This window comes from Delphinus delphis, chromosome 14 (genome assembly GCF_949987515.2).
Source record: "Delphinus delphis chromosome 14, mDelDel1.2, whole genome shotgun sequence".
In the NCBI taxonomy this organism is placed as follows: Eukaryota; Metazoa; Chordata; class Mammalia; order Artiodactyla; family Delphinidae; genus Delphinus; species Delphinus delphis.
In genome coordinates this window covers 50,271,834-50,288,333 of record NC_082696.1, presented here as the reverse complement: position 1 = coordinate 50,288,333, position 16,500 = coordinate 50,271,834, and the positions used below count along the sequence as shown (strand labels likewise).

The following is a 16,500-nucleotide window of genomic DNA, read 5'->3' as shown; positions in this document are numbered from 1 at the left end:
GGTTAGACCAAAATAAACCACACGCACATTCGAGCCCCTATGGCTGAGGTGAGCAGGGAGTCTCAGCTAAGGTCAGGCACTGGGTCTGGAGGTAGAGGCTGTCCATCTAGGGAAGGGAAATGGAAAAGGCAAGGTCATCTCTTTTCTGGCCCCATTTGTTACTTGGTTGGCGAGAGGAGATGGGGGAAGGGGCCTCTCTAAGCAGATTTCGAAGGCATCATGTCATTCTTTGTGCTCTCTCTGGCGGTGTGCCCCTTCGCCCTAGGCTCGTAGTTACCGCGTCCTTCTTAGGACTGCTGTTCTTGAGGGGCCACCTCCCCAGAGCTTCACTCTGATTCACTCTTACCTCCCCACACCTCCACTAGAAGTTTTCTGAATATAACTGATTTTAGCTGGTCATTAGGATAGTGGTGGCCTTAAATGGATGGACTCTAAGGTGAGAATGACCCTCCCCTACCTTGCAATTCCCTGATTCTCCCAGGAACGTAGCCCTGTCTACACTTCTGAAAGCAGGAGTTTTAATGCAAATTACCACCCTAGTGAGGGAGACATTTTTGAACAGGTATTAATTAATTCTGCCAGAAATTGAGGAGGCTTAGCCATCTGTGTCCCAGGGATCAGTTGTTGGGATCCAAGAGCTTCCAGAGGCACCTGAGAGCAGCTCCTGGCATGCTAGTCTCCTCCACATTCTCACAGGGCCAGAAACACTCTCCTGGCCCTGCTCATGGTTCCTGCTCACAGGTCACAGTCATCCACACACAACTTAAAATAAGAAGTGCCAAAAAAAAAAAAATAAATACATAAATAAATAAGAAGTGCCTCTCCTGGGAGTGTTCCTAACCCCAAAGAGTGTTCGCAAGTCGTTTTCATAACTGTCGTGAGTTAACTTCCTGTTTCAGGAGCAAGCACTTTACATCTGTAGGTGGCGCCTTTGTGAATGGTTTTGTGGACCCTGAGTGCTGCATCCTCCTCGTGTGTAGAGGTAGCAGCTGCACCACGTTATGCCTGAGGTCTAGGTCTACTTCTGGTCATGAAAACCCTCTGGTATTCCTTACAGAGGTTAGCAGTGTTTACTACATTGTACTTGAGTAATTGTACCTCAAATTAAACGAAAAATATTTTCTGATGCTTTTCATGCTGGAGCATAGTCTTTATTTCAAAATGGTGACAAAATATTCAGCTGCCATGATAAGACAGCTCTATTTACCAGTAGTGACAGTTTGCAGTTGAGTCGTAGGAAGGATTTGTTAGGATGTGTTTAAAGTCATGTCGTATAAATAAAAAGAGTAAAGACTGGGTTTAGGATGGGGGCCTACAAGATACCAGCGGAGGCGGCCAGAGTTATTCTCTAACTTCCCACCAAGGTCTTGCCTTCTCTCTTACTTGTTTACAGCACTGTTACAGTATAGTGAATTCTGTCCTCAGCCTACTCTGAAAACACTGCCCCGTTTGGTCAAGTTACCCCGAAGCTACCACCTAGATCACACCATGACAAGAAAAAGAGATGTTTTCAACCAGAATTGGCTTATTTCAATTTTCTATTCTTTATTTCATTTTAACTGTAGCCACTTGGAGCCAGTGACTATTTGGAACTGTCAAAGAATTTTGATACAGTATTTTTACGAAACATTCCACAATTTACCCTGGCAAAGAGGACCCAAGCTCGGAGATTCATAACTCTCATTGATAACTTTTATGATTTCAAGGTAAGGATGTGGCACATTTTCTCAAAACTAAACATTTTGGACTGTGGAGCAAAATTATCTGGGCTGGAATCCTGGTCTACCACTTACTTCACTTCTCTGTACCTGTTTCTTCATCTGCAAATTGGAGATAATAATAGTATTTACTTCAGAGAACTGTTGTGAGGACAAAATAAACTAATACAGGTAAACCATTTAAAACAACACTTGGCACAAGCTGAATGCTGTGTAAGTACTAGTAATAGTAATAGTACTATATTAGTACTATAGTACTAATAGTACTAATTAGTACTATAGTAATAGTACTATATTAAAAATCCCATCATAAGACAGTCTGCTATATTACCAAATCCTTCATTCAACCAGACATATCATATGCTCTGTCTATGAGGATGCACAGCACAATGCCTTACGTAGATTGAGTGCTCAGTAAATACTTGTTGCATGAATAAATTATTGGACTGATAAAATAAGGAATGAACAAAATGAATGAATGAATGACTAAACCGCCCTCCTCAGTATTAGAGTTTTCTCTCCCTCTGACCCAGAAATCCCAGTACCTGTCATCTCTCTAAAAAAAAAAAAAAACAATCCAGGTGTTTTAGCATGAATTGCAGAGCCTTTGTCCCTTCATCAGAGGCAGTATTGCCTAGTGGTTAAGGAGTGGGCCCTGGGACCAGGCTGAATACCTTGAAGACCAGCTTAACCTCTTGAACTTGAATTGCCTTCTTTAGCAAAAGAAGGCAATAATGGTATTTACCTCATAAGATTGTTGTGAGGTACATGAGCATGTAAAGTACTTAGAACATCGTGTGGCGTACAGTAAGCTTTCAGTGAAGGTGAGCCACGATTAATAATATATACCTATAAATATATATTTACAGTAAAGTATAAGTACCACTTCAAATTAGAGTAAAATATTGTTTCGCTGTTAGATACAGTTTTTCCTCCTTATTCCTTGCACAGAAGGATATAGAGCAGTGATTCTAAAATTGAAGGGACTTTGAGGGGAGGAGAAAGTACCAGAATCTGCTGGGAGGGAGAGGTGAGATGTTTAATGTTTCCTTTATTCATTCATTCAACAACATTTATCATGCCAAGCAAAGTGCTAATTCAGTGACAAGCAAAGCCAGACATGGTGCCTGCCTTCATGGAGCTGATAGTCTAGTGCTGAAGAAACACTAATGAAACACAGAGCTGAGTGTAGAGTCCTCACTGGGATGTTCTTTTGGAAAGAGAGGGGAGTTGGTGCTATGAGAGTACAGGGGGAGAGTAAACTGATCTTTGTGTGGGACATGGGGCTGGGCATGGAAAGTCCTGCTGAGGACCAGCTGCACCAGAATCATCTGAGCTACTTAAGATCCAGATTCCAGAGCCCACACCGCCCCCACCAGCAAATGAGGACCAAGGGTGGGGCCTGGAGCCTGCTCGTTCACCAGCTCCTCGAGTGCTGCTCACAAACTCTGAGATGTGATGGCCAAGCTCAAAGTGCAGGGTGAAAAGCCCTCACCAGGGCGGCGAGTTTGCAGCAAAGGCCCTGTGATGGGCCTGAGCATGAAGGGCAGCCAGCGTGGCTCTGGTGCAACACCGAGGGCAGCCTGCCTTAGTGAGCATGATCAAACTCTGCTGCATGCTTCCAGGGGGTGTGCGAGCAGGGAGTCAGCAGAGGCAGGAAGCTGAGAACACCAGAGCTTAGGGGTCAAGTCCTGTCACTTGTCTCCTTCTGGGTCACTCATCCAGAGACTCTGCTCTGAAATAATCACGTGGAGTCCAGAATAAATCTCCTGGAGGTGGCACTCTGTTTTTAGAGGGCAGTGCTTCAAGAAGAAAGTGGGAGAGGGGCATTGGTAGGTGGTTCTTACACTGGAGGATTGATAAACTTTTTTTTTAATCTTTCGTCTAGGAATACCTTAAAGAAAGCTTATGGTCCCCACCCCTTAGTCCCACCCCCTGATCCTACCTCCCCCCACTGTTTCACTTCTTCATTAGACAGAAAGATTTATCTGGCAATATGATGAAATATCAGAACTACTCTCCTAACATTTGCTTTAACCAAATCATGCATTTGGAGTTTATACTTTTTTAAAGCATAGTCGAAATTATCTTATTTCAGAAATTGGGAGCATTAAACAGACATTGTTCTAGAATGTATTCTAGATGTATCTGTGAAATAAGGGCATTCCCATCTGAGTAATGAAAAAAGTGTCGTTTGTGATTTAAATAATTTATAAGAGGAGGTAGAAGGCTATTTGGATATAGAAAGACTAGTCCCAAACATCAATACATTATTTTGAAGTATCAGCATATTTACTTAAATAATGATTTTAAAAGGATGGCTGTGAATCCTGAAAGCAAATTCAGGTCTCCTTAAACATCAAGAAGAGTATGTTTTATATATAAACTAGTGGAAATAAAATTTATAAAGATAAAAAAGCTGTTTCTGATATATGATCACATATGTACACTCAAACACTATGTAATCAAGAAATATTAATGTCAAGCGTAGTCTTTTTGAAGGATGTCTGGCAGGATGCTGAAATAAATGTAGGTTCTGGAAACTCAGGGTATAAGTAGAGTAGCAATGCACTGAACTTAGCAGTCACCTACGCAGCAAAGTGGTAACGGTGCATCTGGGGAGCATCTTTGATGCACACAGAGATGGGCTCCAAACAGGTAAAAATGTCAACCTCAGTTGTAATGGAAAAACCACTGAACTTAGAACTGGAAGATCTGGGCTGGTGTCACAAGTTGAGACCTCTCCAGGCCCCAGGTTGCCCAATAAAAGCTTTGTTCCCTACTTCAGAGGGTGGTATAAGCTGTGTGGAAATATTTGTAAAGTACTATGCAGTTTAAAAGTATCACTTTAGGCCTTCCCTGGTGGCGCGGTGGTTGAGAGTCCGCCTGCCAATGCAGGGGACACAGGTTCGTGCCCCGGTCCGAGAAGATCCCACATGCCGCGGAGCGGCTAGGCTCATGAGCCATGGCCACTGAGCCTGCACGTCCGGAGCCTGTGCTCCACAACGGGAGAGGCCACAACAGTGAGAGGCCGGCGTACTGCAAAAAATATTTTTAAAAAGTTAAAAAATATCACTTTAAAGAGACTCAAACTATAAGAAAAAATATGGACATGGTCAAAAGGCTTTTTTAAAAAGTATTTTGTTTCAAAAATACATTTGGAAACATCTGTGATCCTAGGCTATCTGAATATGGGTTATGTGGTTTGTCTATTTACATTTCAGAGCTATTCCAGAAATAGGAAAAAAGTTTTCCAAATATTGAAATCCACCTTAAAGAAATGCTGAGGCTTCCCTGGTGGTGCAGTGGTTAAGAATCCGCCTGCCATTGCAGGGGACACGGGTCTGAGCCCTGGTCCAGGAAGATCCCACATGCCTCAGAGCAACTAAGCCCGTGTGCCATAACGAGAAGCCACCACAATGAGAAGTCCGCGCACCACAACGAAGAGTAGCCCCCAGTCGCCGCAACTAGAGAAAGCCCGCGCGCAGCAAGGAAGGCCTAACACAGCCAAAAAAAAAAATTTTTTAAGAGATTTCCATATAATTATTTAAAAAAAAAGAAATGCTGTATTCATTTATTTATGCAAGATTTTTATTCATGAAGAAGATACAGTGTAAATGGGTCCTGCCAGTTTTGAAACTTTGACAACCACATTTTGCTGATGCTTTTTTTGTAGATGTTTAAGCATGGAGATTAATGAAATTTTTAGTAGCTTTAGGATAATTTAGGATAACTTCAGGATAATTAGCTAAAATCTCTAATTAGAAAAACAGATTAATGAAATAGGAAAAAAATGTCATAGATTGAAGCTTTAAAATATTTATTTTTCCAAAATAAACATAGTACTTGGAGAAAATGTGTAGAAGTAGAAATAAAGTTAAGACTGTTACTTAGATTGAAAGAGAGGAGTTCAAGGCATTGTTCTTTTGTAAATACGCATTCTATAAACTCATAAGAGTGTATTTTCACCAAGTACCAGTTTTGCTGCATATATTTAGAACCATTTAAAATTATATATCACTTTAAAGAGATTCAAACTATTAGAACAAATATGAACATTTTAAAAGCAAAAATCCAAGCTCCCTGTTATGACAAACAGATTTTTATGAGAAATTTGTTTTTACCTTCAACTTGTGAAAGGTAAGGAGTAACACCATTTACTCGCTTTCCTCTGTTTCAGGTGCGCATAATTTGCTCTGCATCAACTCCCGTATCAAGCTTATTTTTGTATGAACATCATGACAGTGAGTTGGAGCAAAGCAGAATACTGATGGATGATTTGGGGCTGAGCCAGGTAGGCGATATTAACATAATCTCTTTTTATTATAAAACAGCTTAATTGTTTTTGGTTTGATGCATGGCTACATTTTGAAGAAGGAATGCAGTATGTATTTAACCACTGATTTGCTGCTCTCTTCTAAAGCCAGTATAGCAGACGTATCCTCAGCATCACTAAATGTAGAGAATTACAGCTTTAGAGTGGAAGGAATCTTCGTGATCATTTTTGCATATGACAAAAACAAAGTCCAGGGAGGTGGACTAATGGGCCTGCAGTTTTACCACTGACTAATGGCAGGCCAGAGCTGGATCCAGGCACCGTCTTTGGTTCTGGGCTCATTCTGCATTCTGCTACACCATGCTGCCTTTTCTGGATATCCTCTTCATGTCTGCTGGATTTGTAGAGTGCACGATACAGTATCCAACCATGTGAACTGGCTATACCAGGACTATGAAGTGCCTGGCAAGGCCCTTGCTTTAAAAGAAATCCATGCTTCATCTCCTAACCCCCATTCTGTAGGCATTTGTGGAACACCTGTGGGTGCCAGGCTCTGGGGACACTCTGTTGGGAGCCAGCCTATGCTGGCCTAGTTCTCCTGGAGCTTGGGGTCTGGTGCTTCACCCCAAGCCAAACATAAGTGACTTTGCATTTCCTTCTTCTGTATGAATGTTACAGGGTATATTTCTCAACTGTAGGCAATTGAAATATTAGTCAAAAATTTTAAACTATAAACATTCACCCCCAGAATGAGGCCAGCCCCATTCTTTCAACCCCAGCGGTGAAAGGCTATTTGGAATGAGGAGACAGTTCCTTATTGACCTGAGTAGAAATTATGCATTCTCAGGAGTCTGGGAAAATGAGGCCAATAATTCTTTAAAAAGTAAACTTTCAAAATATGATTATTTAAATCTACATGTAGAAATAAATGGCTGCTTATGATCCCATTTCTCTAAGAGTGATACATCCAAATAACGTCTTCAGCAATTTGGAAGAATACACTTAAGGGGCTACATGATCTCAGTTCCTAAAGTCCTTTAACTCATTGGCTTTACAGTTTTTCTTCTGATCAGGGTTCAGATACAGGGCAAAGTAAGCTAAGCACTTGGGGCTAATAATCATGAAGAAATCAGGGCACGTGACCGTAGGGTGATGCAGTTTTACGGTAGGTCAGTAACTTGGACTTAGGAGTCCAGAACTTTTCTCTGAAAGAGTTTAATAGCAAACCCCTAAGGAAAGAGACAAAAGTTCAGCGTTCACTTCTAGCCACAGGCTGGTGTTAGAATCACCAGTCCCAGGATGTTTACTGGCCTCACAAGGGGCTCCCCAACTCAGCCGCTACATGGGAGGATCAAGTGTCCCAGCAGCTCAAGACCAAAAGCAGCTCTGGCCTTCCCGAAGTAAGCTTCCAGGCACGATCTCCAGGCCCACAGGAGACCTCTCAGTCACCCAGTTTGGAAAAGGTTCTTCAGAGGTTCATCTTCAGACTTCCTGTCAGGAATGTGGCCCTGTCTGTGGAGCTTCAGGAGAGGGTCTTAGCTTCATCCTGACATACCAGAACTTCTTGGTTTTTCTGTTACTTATTTCTGGTGTGCACTTTTTGAGAAAAAATTCCTTTCTGTCTGGAATGTCCTTCCATTAGATTATGTAGAGAACTTTCATCTGAGCAAAAATTTTCTTATTTGGATTTTGGGGTGTTGTTTCAGCTTTAATTATTCATCTAATGTTTTCTCCCTGGTAATTTGCTCTGTTTATTGATTATTGGTTTAAATTAGCTGATTCTCCAGTCTAATTTAAGAAATTGTATATGAAAAAAATTTATAGAATATTTTGTAATGTAAACCCAAGAAGTATTTTTTAAAGCCTGTACTTAGTTCTTCAAATTTTTAGTTGTGGGGGTTTTAATTGGTGCTAGGTTGTTGTTTTGTTTTGTTTTTTGGTAACCAGGACTCAGCAGAAGGACTCGCCATGTTTACTGGAGAAGAGGAAACCTTTGCATTTCAGCGCACAATTTCCCGACTCACAGAAATGCAGACTGAACAATACTGGAATGAAGGGGACAGAAGGAAGAAGTAGCCGTCACTTTTGCATGAATAAAACTCTGGGCAAATCATTACCGCAGGGAGAACTCTTTATTATGGGACTTGAAGGAATCATTTTCTCATCATTAATTAAGCACTTTGTCCTCTGGACCATTTTTATCTAAAATTGCTGTCAAAGATGTAGTGGATTAGTAAGTTAAAGCCATTTTTAGGTCTACTTTTTGCCTATTTATTTGGCCTTATTTCTGCACCACAAAATTAAAATCAGCACTTCTGAAGTTGAATGTAGGACTAGGCATTTTGGTTTCATATTAAGCCACCTGAATGAACCTTGAACGCACACACACACACACACACACACACGGTAAATGCAGGGTGTCGGGAAATCTCTAAGCTTTGGCTACATGGTAGCCGCACAATAGAAACACATCTTTATGAGAGGGGAAGAAAAAACTCTACATTTCAATTAAAAACAAGGAAAGTTTTATGATCTTATTTCTTTTCTTTTTCCCCCATGGTACTTTATATGACCCTGGCTTTTCTTTTTAATAAACATCTTTATTGGAGTATAATTGCTTTACAATGTTGTGTTAGTTTCTGCTGTATGACAAAGTGAATCAGCTATATGTATACATATATCCCCTTATCTCCTCCCTCTTGCATCTCCTTCCCACCCTCCGCATCCCACCCCTCTAGGTGGAAACAAAGCACCGAGCTGATCTCCCTTTGCTATGTGGCTGCTTCCTACTAGCTATCTACTTTACATTTGGTAGCGTATATATGTCCATGCCACTCTCTCACTTGGTCCCAGCTTACCCTTCCCCTGCCCCGTGTTCTCAAGTCCATTCTGTACATCTGCACCTTTATTCCTGTCCGGCCCCTAGGTTCATGAGAACCTTTTTTTTTCTTTTTGTTTTTTAGATTCCATATTTTACATGTTAGCATACGGTATTTGTTTTTCTCTTTCTGACTTACTTCACTCTGTATGAAAGCCTCTAGGTCCATCCACCTCACTTCAAATAACTCTATTTCATTCCTTTTTATGGCTGAGTAATATTCCATTGTATATATGTGGCACACCTTCTTTATCCATTCATCTGTCTATGGACACTTAGGTTGCTTCTATGTCCTGGCTATTGTAAATAGAGCTGCAATGATCATTTTGGTACATGATTCTTTTTGAATTATGGTTTTCTCAGGATATATGCCCAGTAGTGGGATTGCAGGGTCATATGGGTAGTTCTATTTTTAGTTTTTTAAGGAAACTCCTTACAGTTCTCCATAGTGGCTGTATCAATTTACATTCCCACCAAAAGTGCAAGAGGGTTCCTTTTTCTCCATCCCTTCTCCAGCATTTATTGTTTGTAGATTTTTTGATGGTGGCCATTCTGACCGGTGTGAGGTGATACCTCATTGTAGTTTTGATTTGCATTTCTCTAATGATTACTGATGTTGAGCATCCTTTCATGTCTTTATTGGCATTGTATATATCTACTTTGGAGAAATGTCTATTTAGGTCTTCTGCCCATTTTTGGATGGGTGTTTGTTTTTTTGATATTGAGCTGCATGAGCTGCTTGTATATTTTGGAGATTAATCCTTTGTCAGTTGCTTCATTTGCAAATATTTTCTCCCATTCTGAGGGTTCTCTTTTCGTCTTGTTTATGGTTTCCTTTGTTGAGCAAAGGCTTTTCAGTTTCATTAGGTCCCATTTGTTTATTTTTTTATTTCCATTTCCCTAGGAGGTGGGTCAAAAAGGATCTTGCTGTGATTTATGTCAAAGAGCGTTCTTCCGATGTTTTCCTCTAAGAGTTTTATAGTGTCTGGCCTTACATTTAGGTCTTTAAACCATTTTGAGTTTATTTTTGTGTATGGTGTTAGGAAGTGTTCTAATTTCATTCTTTTACAGGTAGCTGTCCAGTATTCCCAGCACCACTTATTGAAGAGGCAGTCTTTTCTCCATTGTGTATTCTTGCCTCCTTTATCAAAGATAAGGTGACCAGATGTGTGTGGGTTTATCTCTGGGCTTTCTATCCTGTTCCGTTGATCTATCTTTCTGTTTTGGTGCCAGTACCATACTGTTTTGATTACTGTAGCTTTGTAGTATAGTCTGAAGTCAGGGCGCCTGATTCCTCCAGCTCCATTTTTCTTTCTCAAGATTGCTTTGGCTATTCGGGGTCTTTTGTGTTTCCATACAAATTGTGAAATTTTTATTCTAGTTCTATGAAAAATGCCATTGGTAGTTTGATAGGGATTGCACTGAACCTGTAGATTGCTTTGGGTAGTATAGTCATTTTTACAATGTTGATTCTTCCAATCGAAGAACATGGTATATCTCTCCATCTGTTTGTATCATCTTTAATTTCTTTCATCAGTGTCTTATAGTTTTCTGCATACAGGTCTTTTGTCTCCTGGGGTAGGTTTATTCCTAGGTATTTTATTATTTTTGTTGCAGTGGTAAGTGGGAGTGTTTCCTTAATTCCTCTTTCAGATTTTTCATCATTAGTGTATAGGAATGCAAGAGATTTCTGTGCATTAACTTCATATCCTGCTACTTTACCAGATACACTGATTAGCTCTAGTAGTTTTCTGGTAGCATCTTTAGGATTCTCTATGTATAGTATCATGTCATCTGCAAACAGTGACAGCTTTACTTCTTCTTTTCTGATTTGGATTCCTTTTATTTCTTTTTCTTCTCTGATTGCTGTGGCTAAAATTTCTGAAACTGTGTTTAATAATAGTGGTGAGAGTGGGCAACCTTGTCTTGTTCCTGATTTTAGAGGAAATGGTTTCAGTTTTTCACCATTGAGAACGATGTTGGCTGTGGGTCTGTCATATATGGCCTTTATTATGTTGAGGTAAGTTCCCTCTATGCCTACTTTCTGCAGGGTTTTTATCATAAATGGGTGTTGAATTTTGTTGAAAGCTTTTTCTGCATCTATTGAGATGATCATATGGTTTTTCTCCTTCAATTTGTTAATATTGTGTATCACATTGATTGCTTTATGTATATTGAAGTATCCTTGCATTCCTGGGATAAACCCCACTTGATCATGGTGTATGATCCTTTTAATGTGCTGTTGGATTCTGTTTGCTAGTATTTGGTTGAGGATTTTTGCATCTATGTTCATCAGTGATATTGGCCTGTAGTTTTCCTTTTTTGTGACATCTTTGTCTGGTTTTGGTATCAGGGTGATGGTGGCCTCATAGAATGAGTTTGGGAGTGTTCCTCCCTCTGCTATATTTTGGAAGAGTTTGAGAAGGTTAGCTGTTAGCTCTTCTCTAAATGTTTGATAGAATTCGCCTGTGAAGCCATCTGGTCCTGGGCTTTTGTTTGCTGGAAGACTTTTTAATCACAGATTCAGTTTCAGTGCTTGTGATTGGTCTGTTTATATTTTCTATTTCTTCCTGGTTCAGTCTTGTAAGGTTCTGCTTTTCTAAGAATTTGTCCATTTCTTCCAGGTTGTCCATTTTATTGGCATGTAGTTGCTTGCAGAAGGCTCTCATGATCCTTTGTATTTCTGCAGTGTCAGTTGTTACCTCTCCTTTTTCATTTCTAATTCTATTGATTTGAGTCTTCTCCCTTTTTTTCTTGATGAGTCTGGCTAGTGGTTTATCTATTTTGTTTATCTTCTCAAAGAACCAGCTTTTAGTTTTATTGATCTTTGCTATTGTTTCCTTCATTTCTTTTTCATTTATTTCTGATCTGATTTTTATGATTTCTTTCCTTCTGCTAGCTTTGGGGTTTTTTGTTCTTCTTTCTCTAATTGCTTGAGGTGCAAGGTTAGGTTGTTTATTCAAGATGTTTCCTGCTTCTTAAGGTGGGCTTGTATTGCTATAAACTTCCCGCTTAGAACTGCTTTTGCAGCATCCCATAGGTTTTGGGTCGTTGTGTCTCCATTGTCATTTGTTTCTAGGTATTTTTTTATTTCCTCTTTGATTTCTTCTGTGATCACTTCATTATTAAGTAGTGTATTGTCTAGCCTCCATGTGTTTGTATTTTTTACAGATCTTTTCCTGTAATGGATATCTAGTCTCATGGCGTTGTGGTCAGAAAAGATACTTGATACAATTTCAATTTTCTTAAATTTACCAAGGCTTGATTTGTGACCCAAGATATGATCTATCCTGGAGAATGTTCCATGAGCACTTGAGAAAAATGTGTATTCTGTTGTTTTTGGATGGAGTGTCCCATAAATATCAATTAAGTCCATCTTGTTTAATGTATCATTTAAAGCTTGTGTTTCCTTATTCATTTTCATTTTGGATGATCTGTCCATGGGTGAAAGTGGGGTGTTTAAGTCCCCTACTATGAATGTGTTACTGTCGATATCCCCTTTTATGGCTGTTAGTATTTGCCTTATGTATTGAGGTGCTCCTATGTTGGATGCATAAATATTTACAATTGTTATATTTTCTTCTTGGATCGATCCCTTGATCATTATGTAGTGTCCTTCTTTGTCTCTTTTAATAGTCCTTATTTTATAGTCTATTTTGTCTGATATGAGAATTGCTACTCCAGCTTTCTTTTGGTTTCCATTTGCATGGAATATGTTTTTCCATCCCCTTACTTTCAGTCTGTATGTGTCTCTAGGTCTGAAATGGGTCTCTTGTAGACAGCATATATAAGGGTCTTGTTTTTGTATCCATTCAGCTAATCTGTGTGTTTTGGTGGGAGCATTTAGTCCATTTACATAAGGTAATTATCGATATGTATGTTCCTATTCCCATTTTCTAAATTGTTTTGGGTTCGTTATTATAGGTCTTTTCCTCTCTTGTGTTTCTTGCCTAGAGAAGATCCTTTAGCATTTGTTGTAAAGCTGGTTTGGTGCTGCTGAACTCTCTCAGCTTTTGCTTGTCTGTAAAGGTTTTAATTTCTCCATCAAATCTGAATGAGATCCTTGCTGGGTAGAGTAATCTTGGCTGCAGGTTTTTCTCCTTCATCACTTTCAGTATGTCCTGCCACTCCCTTCTGGCTTGTAGGATTTCTGCTGAGAGATCAGCTGTTCACCTTATGGGGATTCCCTTATGTGTTATTTGTTGTTTTTCCCTTGCTGCTTTTAATATGCTTTCTTTGTATTTAATTTTTGACAGTTTGATTAATATGTGTCTTGGCATATTTCTCCTTGTATTTATCCTGTATGGGACTCTCTGTGTTTCCTGGACTTGATTAACTATTTCCTTTCCCATATTAGGGAAGTTTTCAACTATAATCTCTTCAAATATTTTCTCAGTCCCTTTCTTTTTCTCTTCTTCTTCTGGAACCCCTATAATTCGAATGTTGGTGCGTTTAATGTTGTCCCAGAGGTCTCTGAGACTGTCCTCAGTTCTTTTCATTCTTTTTTCTTATTCTGCTCTGCAGTAGTTATTTCCACTATTTTATCTTCCAGGTCACTTATCCGTTCTTCTGCCTCAGTTGTTCTGCTATTGATCCCATCTAGAGTACTTTTAATTTCATTTATTGTGTTGTTCATTGTTGCTTGTTTCATCTTTATTTCTTCTAGGTCCTTGTTAACTGTTTCTTGCATTTTGTCCATTCTATTTCCAAGATTTCGGATCATCCTTACTATCATTATTCTGAATTCTTTTTCAGGTAGACTGCCTATTTCCTCTTCATTTGTTAGGTCTGGTGCATTTTTATCTTGCTCCTTTATCTGCTCTGTGTTTTTCTGTCTTCTCATTTTGCTTATCTTACTGTGTTTGGGGTTTCCTTTTTGCAGACTGCAGGTTCGTAGTTCCCGCTGTTTTTGATGTCTGTCTCCAGTGGCTAAGGTTGGTTCAGTGGGTTGTGTAGGCTTCCTGGTGGAGGGGACTAGTGCCTGTGTTGTGGTGGATGAGGCTGGATCTTGTCTCTCTAGTGGGCAGGTTCACGTCTGGTGGTGTGTTTTGGGGTGTCTGTGGCCTTATTATGATTTTAGGCAGCCTCTCTGCTCATGGGTGGGGTTGTATTCCTGTGTTGCTAGTTGTTTGTCATAGGGTGTCCAGCACTGTAGCTTGCTGGTCGTTGAGTGAAGCTGGATGCTGGTGTTGAGATGGAGATCTCTGGGAGATTTTTGCCTTTTGATATTATGTGGAGTTGGGAAGTCTCTTGTGGACCAGTGTCCTGAAGTTGGCTCTCCCACCTCAGAGGCACAGCACTGACTCCTGGCTGTAGCACCAAGAGGCTTTCATCAACACGGCTCAGAATAAAAGGGAGAAAAAGTAGAAAGAAAGGAAAAGAGAGAGAGAGAGAGAAAAGAAAGAAAGAGAAAGAAAGAGAGAAAGAAAGAAAGAAAGAAAAAGAGGCAGGGAGGGAGGAAGGAAAGAAGGAAGGAAGGAGGGATGGAAGGAAAGAAAGAAAGAAGATAAAGTAAAATAAAGTTATTAAAATAAAAAATAATTATTAAGAAAAAAAATTTTTAAAGAGAAAAAAAGGACGGATAGAACCCTAGGACAAATGGTGGAAGCAAAGCTATACAGACAAAATCTCACACAGAAGCATACACATACACACTCATAAAAAGAGGAAAAGGGGAAAAAATCATAAATCTTGCTCTCAAAGTCCACCTCCTTAATTTGGGATGATTCGTTGTCTATTCAGGTATTCCACAGATGCAGGGTACATCAAGTTGATTGTGGAGCTTTAATCCGCTGCTCCTGATGCTGCTGGGAGAGATTTCCCTTTCTCTTCTTTGTTCTCACAGCTCCCAGGGGCTCAGCTTTGGATTTGGACCCGCCTCTGCGTGTAGGTCCCCGGAGGGCATCTGTTGTTCGCTCTGACAGGACGGGGTTAAAGGAGCAGCTGCTTCGGGGACTCCGGCTCACTCAGGCCGTGGGGAGGAAGGGGTACGGAGTGCGGGGCGAGCCTGCGGCAGCAGAGGCCAGCATGACGTTGCACCAGCCTGAGGCGCCCCGTGCGTTCTCCCGGGGAAGTTGTCCCTGGATCACGGGACCCTGGCAGTGGCGGGCTGCACAGGCTCCCTGGGAGGGGAGGTGTGGAAAGTGACCTGTGCTCGCACACAGGCTTCTTGGTGGCGGCAGAAGCAGCCTTAGCGTCTCATGCCCGTCTCTGGGGTCCGCGCTTTTATCACGGCTCGCGCCCGTCTCTGGAGCTCCTTTAAGCAGCGCTCTTAATCCCCTCTCCTCGCGCACCAGGAAATAAAGAGGGAAGAAAAAGTCTCTTGCCTCATTGGCAGGTCCAGACTTTTCCCCGGACTCCCTCCCTGCTCGTGGTGCACTAACCCCCTGCAGGCCGTGTTCACGCCTCCAAGCCCAATCCTCTCCCTGCGCTCTGACGGAAGCCCAAGCCTCAGCTCCCAGCCCCGCCCGCCCCGGCGGGTGAGCAGACAAGCCTCTCGGGCTGGTGAGTGCTGGTCGGCACCGATCCTCTGTGCGGGAATCTCTCCGCTTTGCTCTCCGCAGCCCCGTTGCTGCATTCTCCTCCGCGGCTCTGAAACTTCCCACCTCCGCCACCCGCAGTCTCCGCCCGCGAAGGGGCTTCCTAGTGTGTGGAAACTTTTCCTCCTTCACAGCTCCCTCCCACTGGTGCAGGTCCCGTCCTTGTCCTTTTGTCTCTGTTTATTCTTTTTTCTTTTGCGCTACCCAGGTACGTGGGGGAGTTTCTTGCCTTTTGGGAGGTCTGAGATCTTCTGCCAGCGTTCAGTAGGTGTTCTGTAGGAGCTGTTCCACATGGAGATGTATTTCTGGTGTATCTCCTGAGAATTTCCTGCTTCAAGCTGGTTCTTTAACTCGATTCCTGACTCGAATCACAGGACCATCCCTTGAGGCCTCACGGGTTCCCAGAGCCGGTGAGCAGTGGAGGCTCCTGATTTCAGCCCCAAACTCCCTGCAGTTCAACCTCCCACTCAACGAGATCCGTTTTAATAGTGATTCTTTTTTGTTTAACTCAGTGAAGATGAACTTACAATAGAACCATTGCTTTGAACTCAAAAGGTATAAAATGTTTAACTTTAGTCTTTCAATCTTAGCTTTTTGTTTTCACATTTCTTTGCCAGTTTTGCTATTCTTTAATAGAAAGACAGTGTGAATGGCTAGACAGACTGGTGGACAGCCTGATCGATAGAAACAGGAATGGTCCCTGAGTGTGTGGGTGTATGTGAAATAGTCCCCCACTCAAGTTCTTTTGCAAAAGTTCATTTGAGGTCAGATATTTGAAACGAGAATTTCATTTTTCCATAGAAACAATAATGTGATATTAGTTAGAGCCTTGACTCAATGCACAGAAGCCTATGGAGTTCTCAGTGTAAACGCCTTATAATTTTGGTACTAAAGAACTTAAACTCCTTTTAAAATACAGTTTTTGTCAGTTTACCTAGGCCCTGTAGTTCGGGCCTAGGTACCAGGAAGGCAGAGGAGGGCTTATCAGGAGATAACTGGAGATGGTACATTTTTACCCCCATCTCCTCTCCACAGAGTCTGTTTCATAAGACAGGCTGCAAGAAAAAGAAACCAAAGACTTAAAGAAAA

At 41.2% G+C, this 16,500-nt stretch overlaps 1 protein-coding gene across 5 annotated transcripts in view; it reads left to right on the top strand.

Moving 5' to 3' along the window:
- Window positions 1–8,204, top strand: part of AFG1L (AFG1 like ATPase) — a 216,239-nt gene extending 208,035 nt beyond the window's left edge. For 3 of the 5 annotated variants that reach the window (XM_060030135.2, XM_060030133.2, XM_060030132.2), the window contains 3 exons: window positions 1,566–1,706; window positions 5,899–6,012; window positions 7,942–8,204. In XM_060030135.2, coding sequence (XP_059886118.1) covers window positions 1,566–1,706; window positions 5,899–6,012; window positions 7,942–8,070 — 384 coding nt within the window. In that variant the 3' untranslated portion in view covers window positions 8,071–8,204. The remainder of the gene's footprint in view (window positions 1–1,565; window positions 1,707–5,898; window positions 6,013–7,941) is intronic. The other 2 variants (XM_060030136.2, XM_060030134.2) reach the window with 1 other exon arrangement.
- The last annotated feature ends 8,296 nt before the right edge of the window (window positions 8,205–16,500 follow it).